Source organism: Macaca fascicularis, chromosome 12 (assembly GCF_037993035.2).
Source record: "Macaca fascicularis isolate 582-1 chromosome 12, T2T-MFA8v1.1".
NCBI classification, from domain to species: domain Eukaryota; kingdom Metazoa; phylum Chordata; class Mammalia; order Primates; family Cercopithecidae; genus Macaca; species Macaca fascicularis.
Window position 1 is genome coordinate 69650466 of NC_088386.1, and position 25140 is coordinate 69675605.

General features: G+C 35.3%; 1 protein-coding gene across 2 annotated transcripts in view; it reads right to left on the reverse strand.

The window, feature by feature from the left end:
* OLA1 (Obg like ATPase 1) overlaps positions 1-25140 on the reverse strand; it is a 171398-nt gene that overhangs the window by 45227 nt on the left and 101031 nt on the right. For both annotated transcript variants that reach the window (XM_005573514.3, XM_005573515.4), the window contains 3 exons: positions 22160-22335; positions 4576-4656; positions 4162-4259 (listed from right to left, as the gene is read on the reverse strand). In XM_005573514.3, the coding sequence (XP_005573571.3) occupies positions 4162-4259; positions 4576-4656; positions 22160-22234 (254 nt within the window). In that variant the 5' untranslated portion in view covers positions 22235-22335. The remainder of the gene's footprint in view (positions 1-4161; positions 4260-4575; positions 4657-22159; positions 22336-25140) is intronic.

Consider the following 25140-nt stretch of genomic DNA (forward strand, 5'->3'; position numbering starts at 1 on the left):
AAAACCCATTTAATGAAAACCAAACAGGAATTCACAAATATTACTACATGTAAAAATATATTCAAATGCAAAAGTACATTTGACCAAAAAAAGAAAAAAAAAAGATTCCTGAATGGGCAAAGGTTTTTCCCCATCCCCACTTCTTTCAGCCATCTCCTGTAATAAAAAGACCATTTTTCTTTACCATATTCTTTTTAACTCTAAAGATTCTGATCAGAGAAAGAAATAATTCCAAAAAATTCATTCACCAAAAATTATTTGAAATCCTAATTCATAGTATAAATAATACTATTAATAAGCTTTATCATAATACAAAGTAATTTTTCCAAAGCAGAATGTCTGTGTTGTATTTCTAGCTTAACTGATCTTGTCAGAAACTGATGACCTCCTACAATAGTTCTACAGAAATCGTTTTTTATATTTATATGCATATATGTGTGTATATATATGCACACATACAGAAATAGAAAATTGTGTGTCAAAAATATACACACTTCCATCTACATATATACTTGCTGAGATATAGTAGCTATAATTTTTATAGGCAGCTCAGGAAATCAAGAAAATATATTTATCCCATGATTCCCCCCGAACCAAGCACATAATGTATAGTATCCCCAAACTATTTTTAGTTGTTGTGTCCAAATTATGTGGAAAACTAATGAACACACAAAGATGGGAAAGGGGAAGGAACTGAATCATAGTATAATAAGAATTAATAATAAAACATTTTTCTACTTAAAATGCATTTAGTGAACTTGACACATTGCCCTTCATTATAAAACAGCTTAAAAGACTTTCCAAGTATTTGTCTACCTATCTTGAATCAATTTCATGACTCAGATTAATTGACTCATATAATATTACCCAAAAGGTAATACTAAATGACTACAAGCCCACCAAGGCATATGAAAGTGTGTGTATAACACACACACACACACACACACACAAAGTCTGCATATCTAAAAGTTTAGTTATATTTTCTAGTTGAACATAAATATGTAGTATAATAAATAATAAAATATAATTATCCTTTATTAACAGTTTCAAGAAAGGCAGGATCACAAAAATGAAACATATTTGATAGCTGGTAGGTGTAAAAAAATACCTAAAATTAGTTTGTTCTACTGATTTCATAATTGGATGGCATACTCTACTAACAGAGCAGCAAGGGTGCAAAGATTGAAATTTAAACCCCTAATTAAGCAGTAGTTTGACAGTTCTAATGTCCTGTACCTGCCTGACACCATGACTCAGTAAGCAATCTCAAATGAAAATTAATACCGCGTATAGTATTAGTTATAAGTAACAGCTGATCGTGTTTAGAAAATGAAAACCTTGAGCGTTCAAAAATGCTTGTGCTCACCAAAAACAACAAAAACTTCTATATAGTTTGATTCATTCAAGAAACAGCAATTTGTAATAATAAAAAATGGTTTATGGATTCACTTACAATATCTTGATTACTGTCATTTGCTCATAACACAACTGCAACCAACCCGGCTGCCATGTCAGCTTCTCTTCAGGGGCTAGGTCTTTAATCATAAATCAATGAAATGACTAATTCAACACTGTTAAAACTAGTGAGTAGATGCTTGGAGCCATTCCAGTTTTTGCATCTTACAAAAGGTCAATACAGCTACTCAATAACACAATAGACCTATCTTTCAAAATGCTTCCTTCTTCTCTAGGGTTGAAAAATAACACATTACCATTTACATTTAGGGTGAACTTCAGTAACTAAAGTGTTCAATACTTCTGAAATGGTGACCTGCTAAAATAACAACAGTTTTAGTCTTCCTCTTGTGGCCAAAGTCACAAACTTCTCCTCACCTCTTTCTTGATGGTTTAAAATAGTTTTCCAGATCTAAAAGACCCATGAAAATATTTATTACTATTTCCTGCATCAGGCTTATTTGCTATAGTAACATTACATGTTAATCTTAAAAAACAAAAACTTTTTCTTTTGCTAAAGAAGCAACTAATAATGCAAATGCAGCTTAGATGTAAACATTACCAAAAAACAAGATGCTAACACAATTAAAAGGATTTAGTAGTTAAAATGGATTTTAACTATTTACATCTGCTTTCAGTGTTATAAATGATGAAAACCTAGTATTCATATCCTTCATAATAAAAATTTATTCTGCACTTTAATACAAAGGCTATGTTGCATAAACAGAGGATTTAAAGCTGTAGCAGAGTGGCTGAATGAAAGGAAAATGGCAATCTTTCTGGCTCCAGTAGATGCCATTCCCTATCACACAATATTTCCCACTCATAAATACATGACAAATACTTCCTCAATCATTTTTTACGAGCAGGGATGCACAGGGGGTAGTCAATGGCTAGCTTGAGGGAAAATAGGAACAGCAGGCGGCAGAAACTGTACAGAAAATGGCTATGTGGTAAATTCTCTTCTGGAACATCACTCAGTTACCCAGTCTTTGATCTTTCAGCTACAATTACACTAACTTCCACAAGATCTGGATCCCTCCCAACCCTCCCCCCAAAACATACGCACACCAACCCCAAACCAGATCATTAGTTATACCTAAAACCTGTTAAGATTTGGTTTTATAAAATAGGATCATTCATACCTCTACATTATTATAAATTAAAATTTGCTATTTAGACAAGAGTTTACTTTCAATTGGCTATAACCATATCATCATCACAACTGGTCTCACAAAAAACATGGGGTGTCTGGCGACAGCTAAATCACAGACTGGCGTCTCCTAAGCAGTCTGTCTACCATTAGGGTCTGGGAAATGGTATTTACTATACAATTAGAGCCAGGGAGTTCTACCTGTAATCATCCAAATACAGGTGTGAGAAGCCCCTTTGGGCAAGGAAACTGACTCATCCCTTTTCATGTAAACTTTGATGTCTGTATTGTTTCACAGAGCCACAGGAAACCTTACCATTCATACCACAATGAGAAGATTTATTAACTGAGGTCAAATAATAAATTTTAAAATTCATTCCTAAAGGTAACAATTTTTAACACAATCATCACATTTATAAGAATTTGAAAGGCAACAGAACTGATTATTTTAAAGTTAATTACCCGATGGAGGACACTGACCAGCCTGAATGAAATCTTTAAGTTCCATTTATGCTTTTTAGAACATTACCAATAAAGAGGCTAAATTCAGCTTCTATCGGGAACACAAAATGTCTTATAGTAATATTAACAGGGCATTTTTAGTTGCAGTAATTTCACAGAATTTATTCTAATGATTTATTGGAGTTAACCATCTGACATTAATTATTGTTTTGGCTTCCAGTCTATGAATGTTTATTTTTCAGTTTAAAGCCTTCTCACTCTTTGATATCATATGGAAATGAGAATTTTTAATGGAAAATTGAAACCATGTGCATCTAAGTACTTAATGAAGTACAGGGAGAAACAGACAATATATTTTAGGAGAATTCAGATATTTTGCTTTGGATAGTTTTGATTTGTTTGTATGATTCAATAGTATAAAATACTTAGAGTCCAGTGAGGCAAGTCAAAGTGAGTGGTATGCCAAATGTGGACATGCCTACACGTACATGAACACATAATTTTCTGAAGTTATTAGTGACAGCAACAAATCTTGTACATTTTGGTTACATGCCAAAAATGACAATCAATACATGAATGAACAGTTTTTACCTCGATGTACTTTTAAAGCATATGAAACAGGTACTGGTCTTTCCCCACACACAGCCTTTTTTTTTTTTTTTAAAGCATTCAATCTGGATTTTAAAATTCATGCCCAGCTACAACCCCAAGTGGGTATTTTAAAGTCACTTATAATATCAACACAGCTAGAAATCCTAATGTAAGAAGTTTTATTGTTGTGACATTTATTCCCATTTTGCAATGGAAATAAATAATAACGTCTAATAAACTTACATTTGAAAAGTAAACATATAATTCAATATTGCTTAATTTAATTCAGGTTTTCTTAAGTTCTCTAACTATAAATCAATTAGAAGACTCATCTGTGAAGGTAAATACCAAGCAAAGCCTTCTCATTCATTTTAAACTTTTTAATAATAAGGACAAAAATATTAAAATTAAACATGGCGGTTAAGTACATATACATGGGTGTGTATTTGTGTGTGTACAGAGATGATGCATCTGGGTATATATGGTGAGGAAAAACTTACCATTTGTTTTTCTTTCTAATGTAGTCTTTTTCAGAAAGATTAACCAAGTAGACCATTGGTTTTGAAGTCAAAAATAAGTGTTTATTCAACACTTCAATCTAAAGTGGGAGATGGAGAAAGAATCCTTTTAAAAGTTTAGTAAATATGGAGTAAATCACTGAAGAATTTGAAAGTAAACATTCTTTAAAACAAGTAGGCATTTTCATTTTTATAATTCTTGTTTCCAAAAGATTAGTGGTTATGAAATATCATGAATGGGGGAAAAGAAAAAAATAACAAGCCCAGGAATAAGCAATCACTGACAGAAATAAAAGTTTAGATATAATGGTAAGTGTAAAATAATGACAACTCTAATTTGTTCCCTAGCAAATCAAAGCAAAGGCAGTAAGAGATGGCATGATATTTATAACTTACCTCTTTGTCATTCCAATCATGATAGAAGCGAACAGGTTTCTTTTGATCTATAACCCAGGATTTTACTTTGCACATTATATCCTACACACGATTGAGAAAAAAGTAAATATATATGAATAACTAAGCATTTAGATACTAAATATTAAAATAAAAAGTTTTTAAATTTTCAAAATAAAAATAGATTGTTTTAATGAAAGGGGGCTAGGTCACACAAATAATTATTTTCAATATCTCACTTAAAAATCAAATACTAATAAAACATTGTGGCATTAAATTTTTAATGTATAAAATGGATAATATTAGCAAAAATTTGTAACAGCCTGAAAAATGTCAATTCAATTACATCAAAGACTAAATACAAGAGTTAATACCATTTCAATATTACCTAGTGATGCCATATAGAAGACAAACATGCTATTAGAAAATGGAGTGAGGGAATATACTGAAGAAAGACTAAATTACATTTTTCCCTTAAGAAGAAAAACAAGCAAGACAAAATTGAGCCTATTATCGATGATCCAGCCTCCAAAATATTAAATCAACTGACCAAATCCCTTTTTATTTTAAATTAATTTTTTGTCAACACCTTCTCCCTGACCACTTCTCCTGCAGCCGCACCCCTGATACCCCCAACTCCCCCACCCCCCCAACCTGCCAAAGCCTCCATTACACAATGGCAAGAGCCCTGCACTGGTGACCTCCAACCAGCTGCATTCACTTTCAGAACATCTCTCTCTGCTGGAAATCTAAAGGCCTTTTAGTTAGCAAGCTAGTGTGCATTCAGAAGGAGTAACTGCAGGAAGAGCCCAATGTGCTTTGTTTCTCTGGCCTTTCTTCACAGAAAGATTAATCATCTGTGAAATGGAAACGGCAAACAGCAAGTGACACAAACTGAACCCTTCAAGCCTTTCCTCATCAGTTTTGTGGTTCTGAATCTAAAAGCTGCGTGTGGCAAGGTTCTCCTTACAGGCAGGTGTTAATAAAAGGCTCTCGGGTCTGAAAGGTCAAATTTTGCTCTTCCAGAAGAAGTGCATTTGAGAGTCATCTGGGTTTTTGTTGTTGTTGTTATTAAAGATAATTTATGGATATGTTTTAAATATGCATTTCTCAAAATTTATTGTAACACAATTATTAGTAATCAATTTCCTGGATTTTTATCGATGTACTTTACCATAATCAGTTATTCTTCTTTAAATATCCATTTGTATAAATTATCTCAATATTTAGTATACCTTCCTTCCAAATCTTGCTGTTACCAACAGGAAAAATAAGGAAAAAGCCTTATATCCTTAGATCCTGATTTGAAACCCTCCAGGCAAAGGACTTCCCACAGATTTTAACAAGGAAGGGGCAAGCTGAAAACTTTTAATGAAATCTAACATGTTCTGCTTAAGAATAATCACTTTTACTCTTCTATAACTGAATTTCACTCATAAATGTTTAAAAGTGGCTAATGTAACACCATTTCCTACAAGGAGAAGATCAAAGTGCTATATTACAAATGCATTATGATTAAAAAAGCCCTGTGCAGCCTTGCTATTAACTGTTCTTTAAACCCTAAAAGGCTTCCCATAGATCTCACTTGGCACTGCATATACAACCTTTGACAAGTAATGTAGACCATTTTTATTCATTGCCTAAAATTGTAGGCAATTATGTGCGTCACACTGGCCACCTGCAAATTCTGAATGCCTGCTCTAGTTGTCAGTGCAAAAAACTAATGTCGGAGGGGATTAATCTAGGGGGAGAGAGTCCTCTTTAATGGCTCCAGCAGGTGAAATGGCCCAGCTGGTTACTATGATGAGTGGCCAGAACAGCTTATGTAGAGACACGCAACAAGATTATACAAAAGAAAGAAAAAACAGTGGTACCATCTTATATTTGGTTCCATTAGTTTTTTCAATTAAAGAAAGAAAACAGACAAAAGAAAGCCAAACAAAAAATAGGGGAAGAAATTAAATTTTAATCATATAAAAAGTATAAAATACTTCTGTAACTCTAAACATTTTTACAAAACATAAGAGCCTCAATAAGTGCTGATCACTAGTGAAGGAATTTCCATATTTCTCTTTCATTTTAAATTAACTAGACCACTACTTCAGATACAGAAATCTTATCACAAAAGCATTTTGGCATTCGTTTGCTTTTTCTCACATTACAAATTATATTACAAATTAGGAGCACTCAAAAAATTTTTTGCAGTCAAGTTTTAATTAAATAGAATTCACTTATAATCAAAGTTCTTGAACAGCACAGTATTCCTTAAAGCCACATTCAAATATTTTTAGAGAAATTTATATATTATAACCTAGTTTTTGAACAGTTGAAATAAAAATATTTTGTACTCAGTGCTCTCTTAATTATTTCCACAAAAGATCTAACAGCCAAGAAAAGACAACTTAGATTTATTAAGAGATGTCAGTTTTATTTCAGACAAATAAAAAACAGATTGCCTTTCAGATAAGATTATCTTATATAAATGATCAGTATATGGTATAGTTTCAATGTGCTCTTTTTCTTACATAAAGTAAAAATTAATTCTAATTTTAGCAAAAAATTAAAAGATGTGATATTCCTTATCTGAAAAACTTCTAAACAGATGAAAGAAAACATTTGGGCTTGTTTGGATATAATGCTTAATGGTTGACTGAATTTATTTCCTTATGTTCATATGTATAAATACATATATAAATAACGATGATTAGAAGAATAAAAGGTTCCAGTTAACTGAACTTGGTTAACTGGAAAAAAAAATTAAATACCCAATGCATTTAGAAGTTGCCTTAGGTTCCATATTTCTTTACTATCATTATATAGAAATACAGATGTAGGGGTACTAAATTGGGCTATTTTGATAACTTTAACAAATCCCTCATTTTCAAAACAAATTCTGTACATTATAGAGATACATAAAAATTCCTGGTCATTTGAACTTTTTTGTTAGATTGCAGTTACATGAGTGGACTAATTCAAGAGGTAACAGTATAATGCTTAAGCGTGGGAATAAATCCTAGCCACTTACCAGGTCTGTGACCTACTTCATTGATAAAATGCAGAAGATGAGATCTACCTCCTGGGGGTTGTTGTGAAGATTAAAAGAGATAATGCATACAGTGTTTAGCACAGTTCTTGGCACAGAACTGTTGTTGTTGTCATGATAGATGAAAGATTAAATCCCAGTGATCTACAAAATGGCAATATGTTCTGTTGGGTGCTCCTTTGAAGTGTATGTATGCTTTTCCATCTGTATAATTTGTTCACTAGTCCTTTTCTTCAAATTTCTGAGTTACTAAAACTACTGGCTTTTTTCATGAAATCTCAAGTCAGGCTTCTAATTCTGCAAGAACTAGCTTTTGCTAAACGACTATCATTTAACTGCAAAAAAACCCAAACTCACCTTTAATACCTCACTATTTTGCTTTGACTCTTCTTACTCAGAGCTTCACATTTAAAATTAGAAATGCTCTATTTTCTTGATATATTTTATTATTGTTATTGTTAACAGTAACTGTAATGTATTTAGATTCAGAGCATCATGTGTGACTTGCCTAAATTCCCAGAGCTAGTAAGTGGCAGAGATGAGATTCAAATTCTGGTCTAAGTGACTTGCAAGTTCATGTTCTGTTCCATATCCTGGCATATTTGTCTTCCTTACTACTTTTATAACTGTTCCTTGTTTAGCCTAGACATCCCCCAAGGTTGTTATTCAAAATCCTCATTCTCATTCAGGCTATCAGAGAAATTCAATATTCTTATTTTTATTATTGGGGTACAATAGCTGATCATTAATCCATGTATCACAAAAATAGTAATTTTTCTTTGCAGACAATTACATAATAATCCAGTCATTTATTAGATATTCCTAAAACACGAGACTTCTATATCTTGGTATCTTCAGTTCCCATAGCAGGAATTATTAACCTATGATCCATAAATAGATTTCACCCTGAAATTGTACATAAAGTTCCATTTATGTCCCTTTGAGGGAAGATGGCACATAACTTTCACATGCTTTTAAAAGGGATCCATAATCCAAAAATCCAAGAACCATGGCTGTTAGTGACTCTGATGGCACTACTCAAATGCCCCAACAACAGCCAATTAAGTAAATGTTCTAGGTCCAGGGACTTCTAGACCAGAGGTTGAAACACTGACCCAAAACTTGCTTTAGCCAGACCCTGCATTGAAAATTTCTCTATCCTATCCAATACTAAACTGATAAAAATTCTACCTTTTATAATGTTTATCTAACAAATTCCAGTTAAAATCAAAATAGGGATGTTGAAGAATATTATATATTAAATATATCATTATTCTAAAAGAACTACTTGCTTAAGGTTAAAAAATGTTTAGAGAGAAAAATATGGGACTTGTCCTACTAGATATTAAAATAAACCATAAAACTATAGTAATTAGAATAGTATGGCACTGGCACAAGAAGACAGATATAAATTAGAAACAATTGAAAAAGCCAGGCATGGTGGCTCATGCTTGTAATCCCAGCATTTTGGGAGGCTGAGGCAGGAGGCTGGCTTGAAGCTAGGAGTTTGAGACTGTCTTGGGCAATATAGTGAGACTCCATCTCTAAATAAAATTAAAAATTAAAAATTAACTGGGTGTAGTGGTGTGTGTCTGTAGTCCCAGCTACTTAAGAGGCTGAGGTTGAGGGGGGATTGCTTGAGTCCAGTACGAGGCTGCAGCAAACTACGATCACACCATGCACTCCAGCCTGGATGACAGAGTGAGACCCTGTATCCAAAAAAATAATGAAAGAAATAAACATTTTTAAAACTTTTTTTAAAAGAAAATCTAGGCCGGGCATGGTGGCTCATGCCCGTAATCCTAGGACTTTGGGAAGCCAAGGCAGTTGGATCACCTGAGGTCAGGAGTTCGAGACCAGCCTGGCCAACATAGCGAAATCCTGTCTCTACTTAAAAAAAAAAAATACAAAAATTAGCTAGGCATGGTGATGGGCGCCTGTAATCCCAGCTACTTGGGAGGCTGAGGCAGGAGAATCAATTGAACTCGGGAGGGGGAGGTTGCAGTGAGCCGAGATTGCACCATTGCATTCCAGCCTGGGGGACAAGAGCAAAAGTTCTCTCAGAAACAAACAAACAAATAAATAAAATCTAAAAAGCAATTAATTGGAGATTTGCTAATCAAGTTATTGGGAACTGATAGAACAGAACACTTTGTATCCATTAAGATGAGATGTATCTATATGTATATCTGCATGGGAAAATGTCCAAAATACACTGCTAAGTGAGAACAGCAGGTTTAGAAAAATGGAATATGGTTAAGAATATGGATTTCAGCCATATTCCTCAAGATTTGAGTTCAAGTCCTGGTTCTACCACTTTCTGGCTGAGTAATTTTGGGGGTGAAGGGGACCCCCCAAGAACTAACACAATAGGTTAATTCTAGCAATAACCTTGGTAGAATACAGGCTGCCAACTGTAGGTTTTCAGTTATATGATTTACCGAAGTAGACAGTAAGACCACCACCTGAATATAATGTTTCTGGCCCCTGTCTACAATAAAGTGGCAACCAAAATGGACACCAATTTACTTCTGAGGTATAGATCTCAGCAAAGGATCTGGCCATTCTCTAAAAAGGCAACTGTCCTTGTGATTCCTGAAAATAAGTTTGAATGGACTTTACCATGTTTGAGGAAGGGTCCGGAGGTTGTGGGGAAGCCAATAAATCTGATTTTAATAAAAGGAATACTGATAATTTATGGAAAGTAGAGTCATAGAAAAAACACATCTTTAAAAATGACTGAGAAACAAAAAACCTCAATGAACTATTTGGCATACTTAGTAGAATGCAAAAAGATAAGAGCATCTATGCAATAGGAGCAGATGAACTGACTTATGCTGGTCAGGTAGCTTTAACAATGACAGCCAACTATGCACTCGAGGTCACAAAAAGAGAACAGTGAGGTTAGAAAAAAATGGATGAGATATATCTACAGAGCTGATAAAAGTACAAGTATTTTTAATGAAACCAAAATCAAAGGAGGAAAATAAAAGTCCAATCTGGAGACACGACTGATATGGCAGAAGATAATCAATGGTCCTATAGGTCAAACTTGAGAAGGGAATATACTGAAGTATAACATACACTCAGTATAACATATGCAAGTGCCCAAATGAATTATCAGAGAATGAACACATGTCTGTAATTACTACCCTGATCAACATACAGAAGATTATTAGTAGTACAGTCACAATGTTCCACTACTTTTCAGAGATAATCACTCTTCTGGCTTCTTTGCATCACAAATTAGCCTGTTATTGAAATTTATAGAAATAATCACACAATATATATTACTTTGTGTCTGGCTTCTTCTGCTCAGTATTATTTGTGAAATTCATCCATGTCATTCCATGTAGCAGTATTGTGTTTTTCTCTGTGGTATAATATTTCACTGTAGGAATATTGCACAATTTATACATTCTACTGTTAATGGACATCTAGGCTGTTTATACTTTAAGGCTATTAGGAATAAAGCTGCTATAACCATTCTTGTACATGTATTTTGGTAAATTTGTGCACGCATTTCTCTTGAGTATATACCTAAGACTGGAATTGCTTGGTTGTAGGCCAGGCATTTATCTAAACTTCATACATATTGCTAATAAATTTTCAAAAGCAGATGTACTAATTTACACTCCCATCAGCACTGTATGACAATTTCATTTGCTTCACATTCTTCCCAACACTTGGTATTGTCAGTCTTACTAATTTATGGCAAGTGTATGGTATCTCACTATAGTCTGAATTTGCATTTCTGTGGTGATTAATGAGGAATTTCTTTTGTGAAGTACTTGTTGAAGTCTCTGCATATTTTTCTATCAGGCTGTCTTTTTCTTATTTATTTGTAGGAGTTCTTTGTTAGATACTGCAGATATCTTCTTTCTCTGAGGAATGTGCTTTTATGTTCATGAAAGAGACTCATCTATAATTTTTCTGTCTTGTATTGTAAGATTTTAGTATCAGGACTATTCTGACCTCATAAAGTTTTTCCTCTTTTTCTACTGTATGGAAGAGTGTGATTGAGACTTTACATGTATAGTAAAGTCATCTGGGTCAGGACTTTTCTTTATAGTAAGGTTTAAAATTATGAATTCAATTTCTTCAATAGATATAAAACTATTTACATTTTTATTTCTTTTTACACTCATTTTCTTAAGCAGTCTTTTAAATTTGCCCATCTCATATATTTTTCAAAATGATTGCCATAAATTGCTTATAATAGCCTCTTAGCAGCCTATTGATGTCTACAGAATCTACAGTAACACATTTTCATTCATAATGCTAGTTTTTTCCTTTTCTCTTTCCCCCTTCACTAGTCTTGCTAAGAATTTATATTTTACTAGTGTTTTCAAATGACCAACTTTTGGCCTTTTTGATCCTTTTTATTACATGCTTCTTTCCTATTTCACTAATATTTACTTTCATCTTAATTGTTTCCTTTTATCTAATTTCTCTGGGTTCCTTTTTCCTTTTATTGTTCTTTTTCTAACTCCTTCAGAAGAAGACTTTCAGATCACTGATTTCACCTTTCCTTATTTTGAGACATATACATTTATGACTAAATTTATAGAACTTGAGTTTAAACATCAGAAAACAACAAATTTTGATATATCGTATTTTCATTATCATAAACTATTTTCTTTCCATAGTGATTTCTTCTTTGAAACATGATATCTTTCAGAATTATACTGCTTAACTTCTAGACATTTAGACAATTTCTAGTAATCTTCCCATTATTGACTGCTAAGTTTAATTCCATAGTGTTTAGATAATATATTCTTTACGATTTCAATAATTTGAAATTCGTGTTTTATAGCCAATGAAATGATCAATTTTGGAAAATGTTCCATTTGTACTTGAAAAGAATGTACATTCTACTGTTGTTGGGTGCAGTATCCTATATATGTTAATTAGGTCAACTTCCTTCATTAAGTTGTTTAAATATTCTATATTCTTTACTAAAGTTCTGTTTATTCTATCAATTACTAAAAGTATTAATATTTTCTTTTACTACTATAGATTTGTTTTTCTTATGTTTTGTCTTCCAATCCTGCCACTTTTTGCACTATGTATTTTGAGGTTATATTATTATGCATATACAAACTTAAGTTTTTGTGCCTCCTGGTATACTGAACATTTGGCATTATGAAATGCCCCTTTTAACTCCTTTAAAGTCTACTTTGATATCATATACTATCCTAACTTTTTTGTTGTTGTTAGGGCTTGCACAGTATATATTTCTCCATTCTTTGCTTTCAACTTTTCCGCATCTTCAACTTACAATAGTTCATTCAATTTAAGATTTTTTACTTTACTGGGACATAACCGCATTGTAAGTCAAGGAGAATTTGGACCTATGATGGTTTAGCTTATGACTTCTGGGTTTTATGATGGGTATATTGGGGTATTAGTGCTTTTTGTTTTGACATACAATATTTTCTTTTCTTTTTGAGACAGAGACTCACTCTCTCACCCAGGCTGGAGTGCAGTGGTGCAACCTTGACTCACTGCAATTTCCACCTCTCGGGTTCAAGCCGTTCTCGTGCCTTGGCCTTCCAAGTAGCTGGGATTACAGGGATGTGCCACCACGCCCAGCTGATTTTTGTATTTTTAGTAGAGACAGGGTTATGCCATGTTGGTTTCTTGGCCTCAAGCGATCCACCCACCTCAGCCTCCCAAAGTGCTGGGATTACAGGAGTGAGCCACTGCACCAGGCCAACATACAATATTTTCAACTTATGATGTAACCCCAACGTAAGTCCAGGAGCATCTGTATTTAAGATGTGTTTCTTGTAGGCAGCAGAGAGGTGGACTTTTAAAACCCAATCTGACATTCTTTGTCTTTTTTAATTTTTAAAAACTTTATTGGAGTAAAATACATAAAACATAAAATTAGCCATCTGAACACAATCTAGTACTAAAGCATTTCATACACTCACAATGTTATGCAGACCACCTCTATTTAGATCCAAAACATTTCCATCACTCCAAAATAAAGCAAGGTACTCATTAAGCAGTTTCTATCCATTATTCCTCCCCCTAGTCTCTGACAACCACCAATATGCAGTTCTGTCTCTATGGATTTGCCTGTTCTGAACACTGCATATATATGGAATCATTCACGATGTGACCTTTTGTGCCTGGCTTCTTTCACATGGCATAATGTTTTTGAGGCTCATGCACATTGTAGCATCAGTACTTCATTCCTTTTTGGCTATTATGAATATTGCCACTATGAACATACATGCACATATATTGTTTGAGTAACTGTGATGGGTATATACCCAGAAGTAGAATTGCTAGTTCATATGGTAAGTCTATAATTAACTTTTAGAGAAACTGTCAAACTCCTCTTTTTTCTTTCCCCAGAGAAAGTAAACGTATTTGAAGTTTTGTTTTTAACTGACACATAATAATTGCATATGTTGATGGGGCACAGTGCGATGTTTTGATACATGTACACTTTGTGTAATGATCAATCTGGGTATTAAGCATATTCATCACCTCATATATTTATCATTTCTTTGTAGTAAGAACATTCTTCTGGTTATTTTGAAATATAATCTTTGTCTTTTATTGCAGTATTTTAACATTTTTACTCCACTACCCTCTCCTACCCTTTCTGTATAATTGTCATGTATTTTAACTGAACTCTATACATTAAAACATGTTATCATTATTGTGTTTTTACTTTTTATTTTGAAAAAAATTTTAAACTCACAGAAAAGCTGTAAGAATAATAAAAGTACAAAGTTCCAGTATAAAATGACGAAAAAGTTATGAAAATATATAGGGGTAATGGTTGTACAATATTATAAATGTACTTCATACTAGTGAAATTGTACACTTAAATTGGTTAATGGTATATTTTATGTTATGTATAGTTTACCACAATAAAAAAGTTGTTTTTTTTTTTTTTTTTTTTTTTTGAGACTGAGTCTGGCTCTGTCGCCCAGGCTGGAGTGCAGTAGCCGGATCTCAGCTCACTGCAAGCTCCGCCTCCCGGGTTTACGCCATTCTCCTGCCTCAGCCTCCGGAGTAGCTGGGACCACAGGCGCCCGCCACCTCGCCCGGCTAGTTTTTTGTATTTTTTAGTAGAGACGGGGTTTCACCGTGTTAGCCAGGATGGTCTCGATCTCCTGACCTTGTGATCCGCCCGTCTCAGCCTCCCAAAGTGCTGGGATTACAGGCTTGAGCCACCGTGCCCGGCTAAAAAAGTTGTTTTTAAGGAACAGGGAACTTATGCTTTAGGCTATGTCTTGAAGAATGACTAAGAATTGGGAATGGAAGAGTACCAAACAGGTAAAGTTCTGGTAAATGACCTCATGTAAAATCAGTACAGTTAAAGTCCTAAGTTCACCGTCAGGAGAGCTGGAAAAAAAGCAATGTTAAGCCAGCAAACCCAAGTCACAAAGAACTTTGTGAGCCATGGCCTTTATGTTGGCACTGTCCCATAGGAAATAGGTATTTTAATCAAGGGAATAACATGATTAGATCTTCATTTTGTATTTGTGGAAAACAAGAGCAGTTAGAGGCAAAAAGATCAGTTAAACCGCAAAAACAAATTAAGTATAAGTGAGGCTCAAACCAAAGAAGAAGTAATAAAAACAAGAAGAAAGAAAGAGGTATGGGGAATATTCAAGATATAAAATCAACAGGATGAGATGTAGATGGTACAAAAGAGGAAGGAGTCATAGATACAGTTTTTCTGTTAAACAATTTGGTTCAATTAACTAGAGATTATGAGGACTGAGAGTTCAGCCTTATCAAAAATTACTCTAGTATCATGTTCTTTTAGAAATGATCTCTTTAAGTCATGTGTCCTAAAAGGACACACAACAGTCTAAAGAGAAGAAAGGGGTAAATGTGAAGATAAAAGGAGGAAGAATATATTTTTACAGTACAACCACACCTCAGAGATATTGCAGGTTTAGTTCCAATAAAGTGAGTATCACCATAAAGCAAGTAAAAGTGAGTGCAATGAAGTATCACTATAAAGCAAGTCACACAAATTTTTTTGTTTCCTAGTAAGCATAAGGGTTATGTTTACATTATATTGTAGTCTATTAAGTGTGCAATAGCATGTCTACAAAAACAGTATACAAACCTTAATTTAAAAATACTTTTACTAAAAAATGCTAATGATCATCTGTGCTTTCAGTGAGTTGTAATCTTTTTGCTGGTGGAGGGACTTGCCTTAATGTTGATGGCTGCTGACTAATCAGGGTAGTGGTTGCTGAAAGTTGGGTGGCTGTGACAATTTCTTAAAACATGAAAACAATGAGGTTTGCCATATCAATCAACTCTTCCTTTCACAAAAAATTTCCCTGTGACATGCAATGCTATCTCATAGCATTTTACCCACATTTCAACTTCTCTCAAAACTGAAGCCAATCCTCTCAAATCCTGCCACTACTTTACCAACTAAGTGTATGTGATATTCTAAATCCTTTGTTGTCATTTCAACAATGTTCACAGCATCTTCATCAGCAGTAGATTCCATCTCGAGAAACCACTTTCTTTGATCATCCATAACAGGCAACCTCTCATCCATTCAAATTTTATCATGAGATTATAGCAGTTCCATCATGTCTTCAGGTTCCACGTCTACATCCAGTTCTCTTGCTATTTCCACCACATCTGCAGTTACTTCCTCCACTGAAGTCTTGAGCCTCTCAAAGTCATCCATGTGGGTTTGGAATCAACTCATCCCAAACCCCTATTAATGTTGATGTTTTGACCTCTCATGAATCATGAATATTCTTTTCTTTTCTTTTTCCCCTGAGACAAGTCTTGCTCTGTCACCCAGGCTGGAATGCAGTAGTGTGATCTTGGCTCACTGTAACCTCAGAATCCCAGGTTCAAGCAATTCTCCTGCCTCAGACTCTTGAGTAGCTAGGATTACAGGCACACACCACCGTGCCTGGCTTTTTTTTTTTTTTTTTTTTTTTTTTTGTATTTCTAGTAGAGACAGGGTTTCACCACGTTGGCCAGGCTGGTCTTGAACTCCTGACCCCGTGATCTGCCCACCTTGGCCTCTCAAAGTGCTGGGATTACAGGCGTGAGCCACCACGCCCAGCCATGAATATTCTTAATGACATCTAGAATGGTGAATCCTTTCCAAAAGGTTTTCAATTTATTTTGCCCAGATCCATGAGATAAATCACTACCTATGACAGCTACAGTCTTATGAAATGTATTTTCTTAAATAATAAGATATGAACATCAAAATTACTCCTTGATCTATGGGCTGCAGAATGGATGTTGTTTTAGTAGGCAAGAAAACAACATTAACCTCCTAGCACATCTCCATCAGAGTTCTTGAATGATCAGGTACTTTGTCAATGATCAGTAGGTCTCAATGAAAGGAATCGTTTTTTTCTGAGCAGTAGGTCTCAACAGTGGGCTTAAAATATTCAGTAAACCATGCTGTAAACAGATGTGCTGTCATCCAGGTTTTGTTGTTCCACTTATATAGCACAGGCAGAATAGATTTAGCATAACTCTCAAAGGCTCTAGGATTTTCAGAATGGTAATGAGCATTGGTTTCAACTTAAAGTCATCAGCCACATTAGCCCTTAACAAGGGAGTCAGCATATCCTTTGAAGCCAAGAATTGACTTCTCTTCTCAAGCAATTAAAGCCTGGATGGCCTCTTCTTCCAAGGCTGTTTTGTCAACATTGAGCATCTGTTGTTTTCATTGTCTTCATCAGTGATCTTAGACCTTCTGGAGAACTTGCGGCGGCTTCTACATTAGCACTTGCTGCTTCACCTTGCAGTTTTATGTTAGGGCTATGGCTTCTTTTCTTAAACCACATGAAACAACCTCTGCAAGCTTCCAACTTTTCTTCTGCAGCTTCCTCACCTCTCTATTTTCTAACTCTAGAATTAAAGAGTAAGGACCTTGCTCTGGACTAGTCCTTTGCTTAAGGGAATATTGCAGATTGTTCGAGCTTCTATCAAGAACACTAAAATTTTCTCCATATTAGCCGGGCATGGTGGTATACACCTATAATCCTAGCTACTTGGGAGGCTGAGGTAAGAGGATCACTTAAGCCCAGGGGTTTGGATCCAGCCTGGACAAGACAGTGAGACATTGTGTCAAAAAAAACCAAACCAAAATAAAACAAAAAAATCCCTTTCTCCATATCAGCAATACAGCTGTTTTGCTTTCTTCTCATTCGTGTGTTCTCTGGAGGAGCACTTTTAATTTCCTTCAAGAACTTTTCCTTTGCATTCACAACTTGGTTATCTGGTGCAAAAGACCTGGCTTTCAGCCTATCTTAGCTGTCAACATGCCTTCCTCACTAAGCTTAATCATTTCTAGCTTTTGATTTAAAGTGAGAGATGTGACTCTTCCTTTCACTTGAACACTTAGAAGCCATCATAGGGGTATTATTAATATTTGGCCCAATTTCAATGTTGTGTCTCAGGGAACATAGACAACCTGGGAGAGGGAGAGAGATGGAAAACGGCCAGTAGGTGGAGCAATCAGAGCACACCCAACATTTATCGACAAAGTTTGCTGTCTTCTATGTGCATGGTTCATGGCTCCCCAAAGCAGTTATACCAGGAACATCAAAGATCACCGGTCAAACACCACCTTAACAAATACTATAATAACAAAAAGGTTTGAAATCTTGTAAGAATTATCAAAATGTGACACAGAAACACAAAGGGAGCACCTGCTGTTGGAAAAATGGCATTGAGTTGCTCAACACAGCGTTGCCACAAACCTTTGATTTGTAAAACAACAAAACCTCCCAAACCCACAACATCTGTGGAACCGAATAAAGTGAAGGTCAATAAAATGAAGTATGCCTGTATGCTACTCTGAATCTTTCAATGTTTGTTAAAAACAAATACCTTAAATATTTCAAAAGCTATGTTAATACCAGTTTTAAAAACTGCCTTAAGAATATAAGAAATCTGCTAATAGTTACATATTACTGAGGACATTAATTTTTTACTCAGATGTTTTCAGAAAAAAAGACTCATTAATTATAATTTCTAGTGGTCTTTAGTTCTTTAATTAGCTATTAGTTCTATGAATATTTTCTAAGTATAATGATTTCCAAATAATTGATACAAAATAAATTGTTCCTTAAAGCCTCCTAACTTCATTTTTCAAATTTCATTTTTCCAAATGAGATGTACATACACACAAATAGATTTAAAATTAACCTTGATCTTGATGACTTAGTATCATAGATTGAATCCCATCCCTGATACTCAGAAAGTGAACTTATTTGGGAATTAATTAAGATGAAGCCATACTTAGAGGAAGGTGGGCCTTTAAGCTAGTATGACTTGTGTCCTTATAAGAAAAGGGAAATTTGGACAGAGACACAGGAAAGGTGGCCATGTGAAGACTAAGGCAGAGATTGGAGTTCTGCTGTCACAAGGCAAGGAACACCTGGAGCTACCAGAAGCTAGAACTTCTCCCCCAGAGAGGCTTCAGAGGGAGCATGGCCCTGCCAACACCCTGACTTCAGACTTCTCATCCTCTAGAACCGGGAAAGAAGACATAGTTGTTTAAAGTCATCCAGTTCATGGTGCTTGTTACAGCCACCCTAGGAAATGAACACATTTGGCTGATGCCAAGAGAATATGCTTATCCCACTCCTGCCTTCTTTAATGCCTGGGTTTTACTTCAGACAGCAAGACTCACTATAAAAGGTGTACCTTGGCCGCACGCGGTGGCTCACGCCTGTAATCTCAGCACTTTGGGAGGCCGAGGTGAGTGGATCATGAGGTCAGGAGTTTGAGACCAGCCTGGCCAATACAGTGAAACCCCGTCTCTACTAAAAATACAAAAATTAGCTGGGCGTCGTGGCATGCGCCTGTAGTCCCAGCTACTTGGAAGCCTGAGGCAGAAGAATCACTTCAACCAGGGAGGCCGATATAGTGCCACTGAACTCCAGCCTGGGTGACAGAGTGAGACTCAGTCTCAAAAAAAAAAAAAAAAAAAAGGTGTATCTTATGTCAGAGTACATCTACCTTGCTCTCAGGAAAGACTCTGCTTTAACATTAAAAAGTCAGCTCATGTTTCATGCTAGAGTATATTTAACCTAAGTCTTTCATGCTTATTGACATAAAAATACAAAAATCCACATCTAGAAACTGGAAACTTCATAGGAAAAGAGGTTTGAATGTTGAATTTTTGAAAGATTACTCAGAAAATAAAGATACATTTAAATGAACAGAAAGAATCAACAATATTGAAGAAGAATAGGTAAATACAATACCTAAACTAAAATACAAAATGACCTGCCTATCTTTCTCATAAAGTTCAAGTAGCTATCTCTTTTATGTCTATCACATTTTTGTACCTTTAGACCATATGCTAGAGAAAATAAGAAATATATTTCTAAAAGAAACTTCCTTACAGTAGCTAGTTGATCTCATAATCATATAGGTATCCCTTTTCTTTTCCTTTTCCTTTTTTTTTTTTAATTGAGACTGAGTCTCACTCTGTTGGCCAGCCTGGAGTGCAGTGGCATGATCTCGGCTCACTGCAGCCTCCACCTCCCAGGTTCCAGTGATTCTCCTGCCTCAGTCTCCCGAGTAGGTGAGATTACAGGCACGCACCACCACACCTGGCTAATTTTTGTATTTTCGGTCGAGATGGGGTTTCACCATGTTGGCCAGGCTAGTCTCAAACTCCTGATCTCAGGTGATCCACCTGCCTTGGCCTCCCGAAGTGCTAGAATTATAGGATTACCCTGCCCAAAATTCCCTTTGCTATCACAGGTCTAGTACATGGTGATGGCTTAAGGTAAGCATCTGTTAGTCTGACTCAATTCTATGCTCAAACCACAAAGACATCAGGCACCAAGGAGTTAACACTCCTCGGAGTAGCCCATAGCCAGTAATTGATATAAATTGGTTGATAATTACCCCAGCTTCCTTACTCTTGCCCATAGGGGTAACCTGCTCATTTACATACTTTGTGTTGGTTACTTTCTCTTACTAGTTTCATTTTATTTTATTTTTAAAAATATTTTATTTATTTATTTATTTGAGACAGAGTCTCACTCTGTCACCAGGCTGGAGTGCAAGGGCGCGATCTCGGCTCACTGCAACCTCTGCCTCCAGGGTTCAAGCAATTCTCCTGCCTCAGCCTCCTGAGTAGCTGGGACTACAGGTGCCTGCCACCACGCCTGGCTAATTTTTGTATTTTCAGTACAGACAGGGTTTCACTACGTTGGCCAGGATGGTCTCAATCTCTTGACCTCGTGATCTGCCTGCCTCAGCCTCCCAAAGTGCTGGGATTACAGGCATGAGCCACCGCGCCCAGCCTCTCTTACTAGTTTCAATTTCTTACTCTCTGATGTGTCTCCTGATATAGCTCCCAAAGAAACTACAGTCATGCAGTGCTTAATGATGAGGATACTGTTCTGAGAAATGTGTCTTTGAGCAATTTTCTCCTTGTGCAAACAATGCGGAGTATACTTTCACAAACCTAGATTGTACAGCCTACTAATATTCCTTAGGCCGTGGGGTATATTGTATAGCCTATTGCTCTTACAAACCTGTACCGCATGTTATTGTGTTGAATACTGTAGGCAATTGTAACACAATGGTAAATATTTGTTTATCTAAACATAGAAAAGGTAGAGAAAAAATTTGACGTTATCTTATGAGACCACTATTGAATATATTTTTTGAGATGGAGTCTCACTGTGTCACTCAGGCTGGAGTGCAGTGGTACAATCTCTGCTCACTGCAACCTCTGCCTCCCAGGTTCAAGTGATTCTCCTGCCTCAGCCTCCCGAGTAGCTGGGATTACAGGCACCTACAACCACACTCGGCTAATTTTTGTATTTTTAGTAGGGACAGGGTTTCACCATGTTGGCTAGGCTGGTCTCAAACTCCTGATCTCAGGTGATCCACCCACCTCAGCCTCCCAAAGTGCTGGGATGATGGGCGTGAGCCACCATGCCTCGCCAGGGCACCGTTTCTTAAATGTTAAAGACAATTCAATCATATGTAAACTAAAAGCTTCAAAGTACATTTTGGAACATTTATTACAACGTTACTAATAATTATTCATTATAATGTGATAGAAAACACATTTGAATATTAAGAACAATGATGCATCTTTTCATTCCATAAAATATTAAAATGATCTGTTTACTTTAAGAGTGTATTAATTTAGTTAACCCCTCTGGAGAACCAGTTCTTTGTATAAATCACTTCTTCAAATCCATGAAACCTGTATGAGTCATTTTGCCAAATCCAGTAAGTTTTTCATCATAAACCACACTTTATTAACACTAAAACCTGAAGACCTACATAGTAATCATATAAACACTCATTATTACTGCTAACTACTGCTTGCTTAGAACCCCCTAAATAGCCTATCACCATGGTCCTTGGTTGTTTAAAAATAAAGTTTCTTAACAATTTTTTTTAACAGAAATAACCCTTAGCTTCTAAAATTCCATAACAATATTAGATATATCACATGCATTATTTAAAAAATTTAATCAAGAAAAATAAACTCTTGAGTATCTAAAGAAGCTGTAAATTTTTACTTACATATTCAGGTTTTAGTTTTTTATCTCCTCCTCTCACAGCCACCTTTTCTAGTTTATCTATAATGGGCCCAATCATTTCCTCATCTTTAAGCTGAAGCTCTTCATGTATTATTTCTATATCTCGAATAGGATCTACACTTCCTTCAACATGTGTGATATCATCATCTTCAAAAGCACCTAAAATGAATTAAAGGGAAGCAATTCAATAAACAAATAATACAGAGGGTTCATTATGATTAGAGGGAAAGATTCCTAGAAGGTTAACAAATAAATATAATAAATAAATTACTCTGGCTTCTCAGCAAGTAGGACATAGCATTTTTTCCCCATTTAGTAATAGTGAGGCTACTGGCAATAAAACAGTAGTTCAAGAGTCTCAATATTTCAAAAATTGATTTAAATAAATAAAATTATGGTCTTTACAAAAACAAAATTATGTTCTAGAACTATTGGCATTTCCAAGTTTGGTACATTAAAAGATACTGAATTCCAGGCATGAAAGATTGAAGTTCTGAACTGCACTATTAGGGTTTCCAAGGGAAACCAGATTTAGGGAGGGGGGGTGTCTGAAATCATCTGGCAGACCTCTTCCCTGCTTCAATCTACTTTATCACTGTGGTTCTGACGGTGATTAGATAATGAACCACTCAGACACACAATTTACACAGCAGCTAATTTCATCGGCCTGATTTCAGGGTATGGTTTTTAGGGGGCTATCAAAGAAGCAGATGAAGGTGCATTTGTCATATATGAGTGACAACCATTCACACTATCTGAACAAAATGATGCTGGCCCTTATTAGAAACACATGCTATTATCACATATTTAAAGTGCAGTTGAAGCCATAATTTCAAATTGCCAACTGGAAACATAAGGGTAAAACAACCAGATATTACTGAAGCATGTGTACTGACTTTATGCCCTTTTGAAGACATAATGTGGCAACATAATTCAACTGGGATTTACTCAAATTACCAGATAAAGAACAGTATCATAAAAAATGAACAAATACTAAGAAATATTACAAACAGAAAGCAATGATACATCCACCAAACAATATACACATTTATAAACAAATTAATTTCATTAAAATTACCAATTAGATTATAGTCCCCAAATGAGATGTTTTCAAACATAAAGTATCAATTATTTTAGACAGAGGTATCAAAGAAATCATGAGAGAGTTTGATTGACTTTGGTTAAGAGAAACAGTGAACACAGCTCATTCTTAAATACCAAAAACCAAGATACTCTTGTTACAAGTTATAAATTGTTTTAAAATATAATTTCCCAGAATTAAAAATAATTAAGTTGTATTGTAATGTGGATTATTCAGTAATAATAATAAAACATAAATATACTATTACAATTAAAGTATAGGTATGTAAAGTAGTATTTAAGTTTTTTGTGTACAAATAGTATACTATTTAATGTCAAATTCATATGAGCAAAATTAGCAGAAATGAGGAGTTACATTATGTTTTACTAATAAACAAAATAGACAGTGGTTTAGGTAAATTTTTTGAATCTTTGAAAATATGAAAGAAGTCTCCCTGAAAGCACAATATTATTTACTTCTTGTCAAGATTTGAGGCATCTTATGCAAATAGCACAATAAAGTAGGAAAATAAAAATGGAAGCTTCCTGGCAGTCAAGCAACACAAATAACACTGTAAGTTACAGAAGTGACTAAGCTTTCTGTGACACTCAGAATGAAAAATATCCTACATAGTTGTCTCTATGTAGGGTCCAATGACTAACCATAGTGATGTCCTCAACAACATCCCTACAGTAAATGCATTAGCAGGTTTTTAATGGCAATTCTTAATTACAATCCTCAATTTTAACCAAGTTGATAATAGAGAGAAACTTAGTAACTGCAATTCTTCTGAATGCAAAGAAAACAAAGCCCTCCGATGATCTAAACAAATCCAAAGAAAAAAAACAGAATAAAGGAGGAAGGGGAAGAAATCATGTGTCTATCTTACAATTTTCAAATTATCTTTTAGGTTGGGTGTGGTGGCTCACACCTGTAATCTCAGCACTTTGGGTGGCCAAGGTGGGAGGATCACTTGAGCCCATGAGTCCGAGACCAGCCTGGGCAACAAGGCAAGATCCTGTCTCTACAAGAAAATTAAAAAAAAATATAGTTGGGCATGGTGGTGTGTGCCTATACTCTTGGCTACTGGAGAGGCTAAGGTAGGAGGATTGCTTCAGGTCAGGAGTTAGAGGCTGTAATGAGCCATGATCATGCCACTACAGTCGAGCCTGGGCAACCGAGCAAGACCTTGCCGAGCAAAAACGACCCCCCCAAAAAAAAAACAAATTATTTTCTAGTTTGTACCTTACCTAGACTCTGCCAAGGACTAGCCTAGGAAATGAGTTATGACTGTATCATCACTAATCTATTCCCCCTACTATAAGAAAAAAATTCAAACCACAGACCTTATATACTCTGGTGGCACTGTTGCTCCCTTGCCCCAAGGTTAATATTATTATATTCATTTGTATTGTAAGGTGGTAACATACCACAAGTAGAATTTAAATTTATTTCTGAAAAAAAATTGTCAAATATTAAGATAAAAATTAAGTAAAGGGAACACTAAGGCTATCCTGTCAAATGGAATAGCCTAGAATGGGCCTAGAAAAGCCATAAAATATAAGCTTCCATAAAATTTGGTGGCCATTTGAGTAACTTCTCATTTCTTAGAGCTAAAAAATTGGAGATTCTTTTCCAAAGACATGCTTCTGGGTCAACCAACTTCACCATACACTTATGTCATAGCAATTTATTTTTTTGCATCTTGCCTTCTTTAGTACAAGATTTAGTGCTTAAGAATATAGTCTTTGAGGCCTGGTATGGTGGCTCACACCAGTAATCCTATCACTTTGGGAGGCTGAGGCAGGAGGATCGCTTGAGCTCAGGAGTTTGACACCAGCCTAGGCAACATAGTGAGACCTTGTCTCTAAATAAAAAAATTA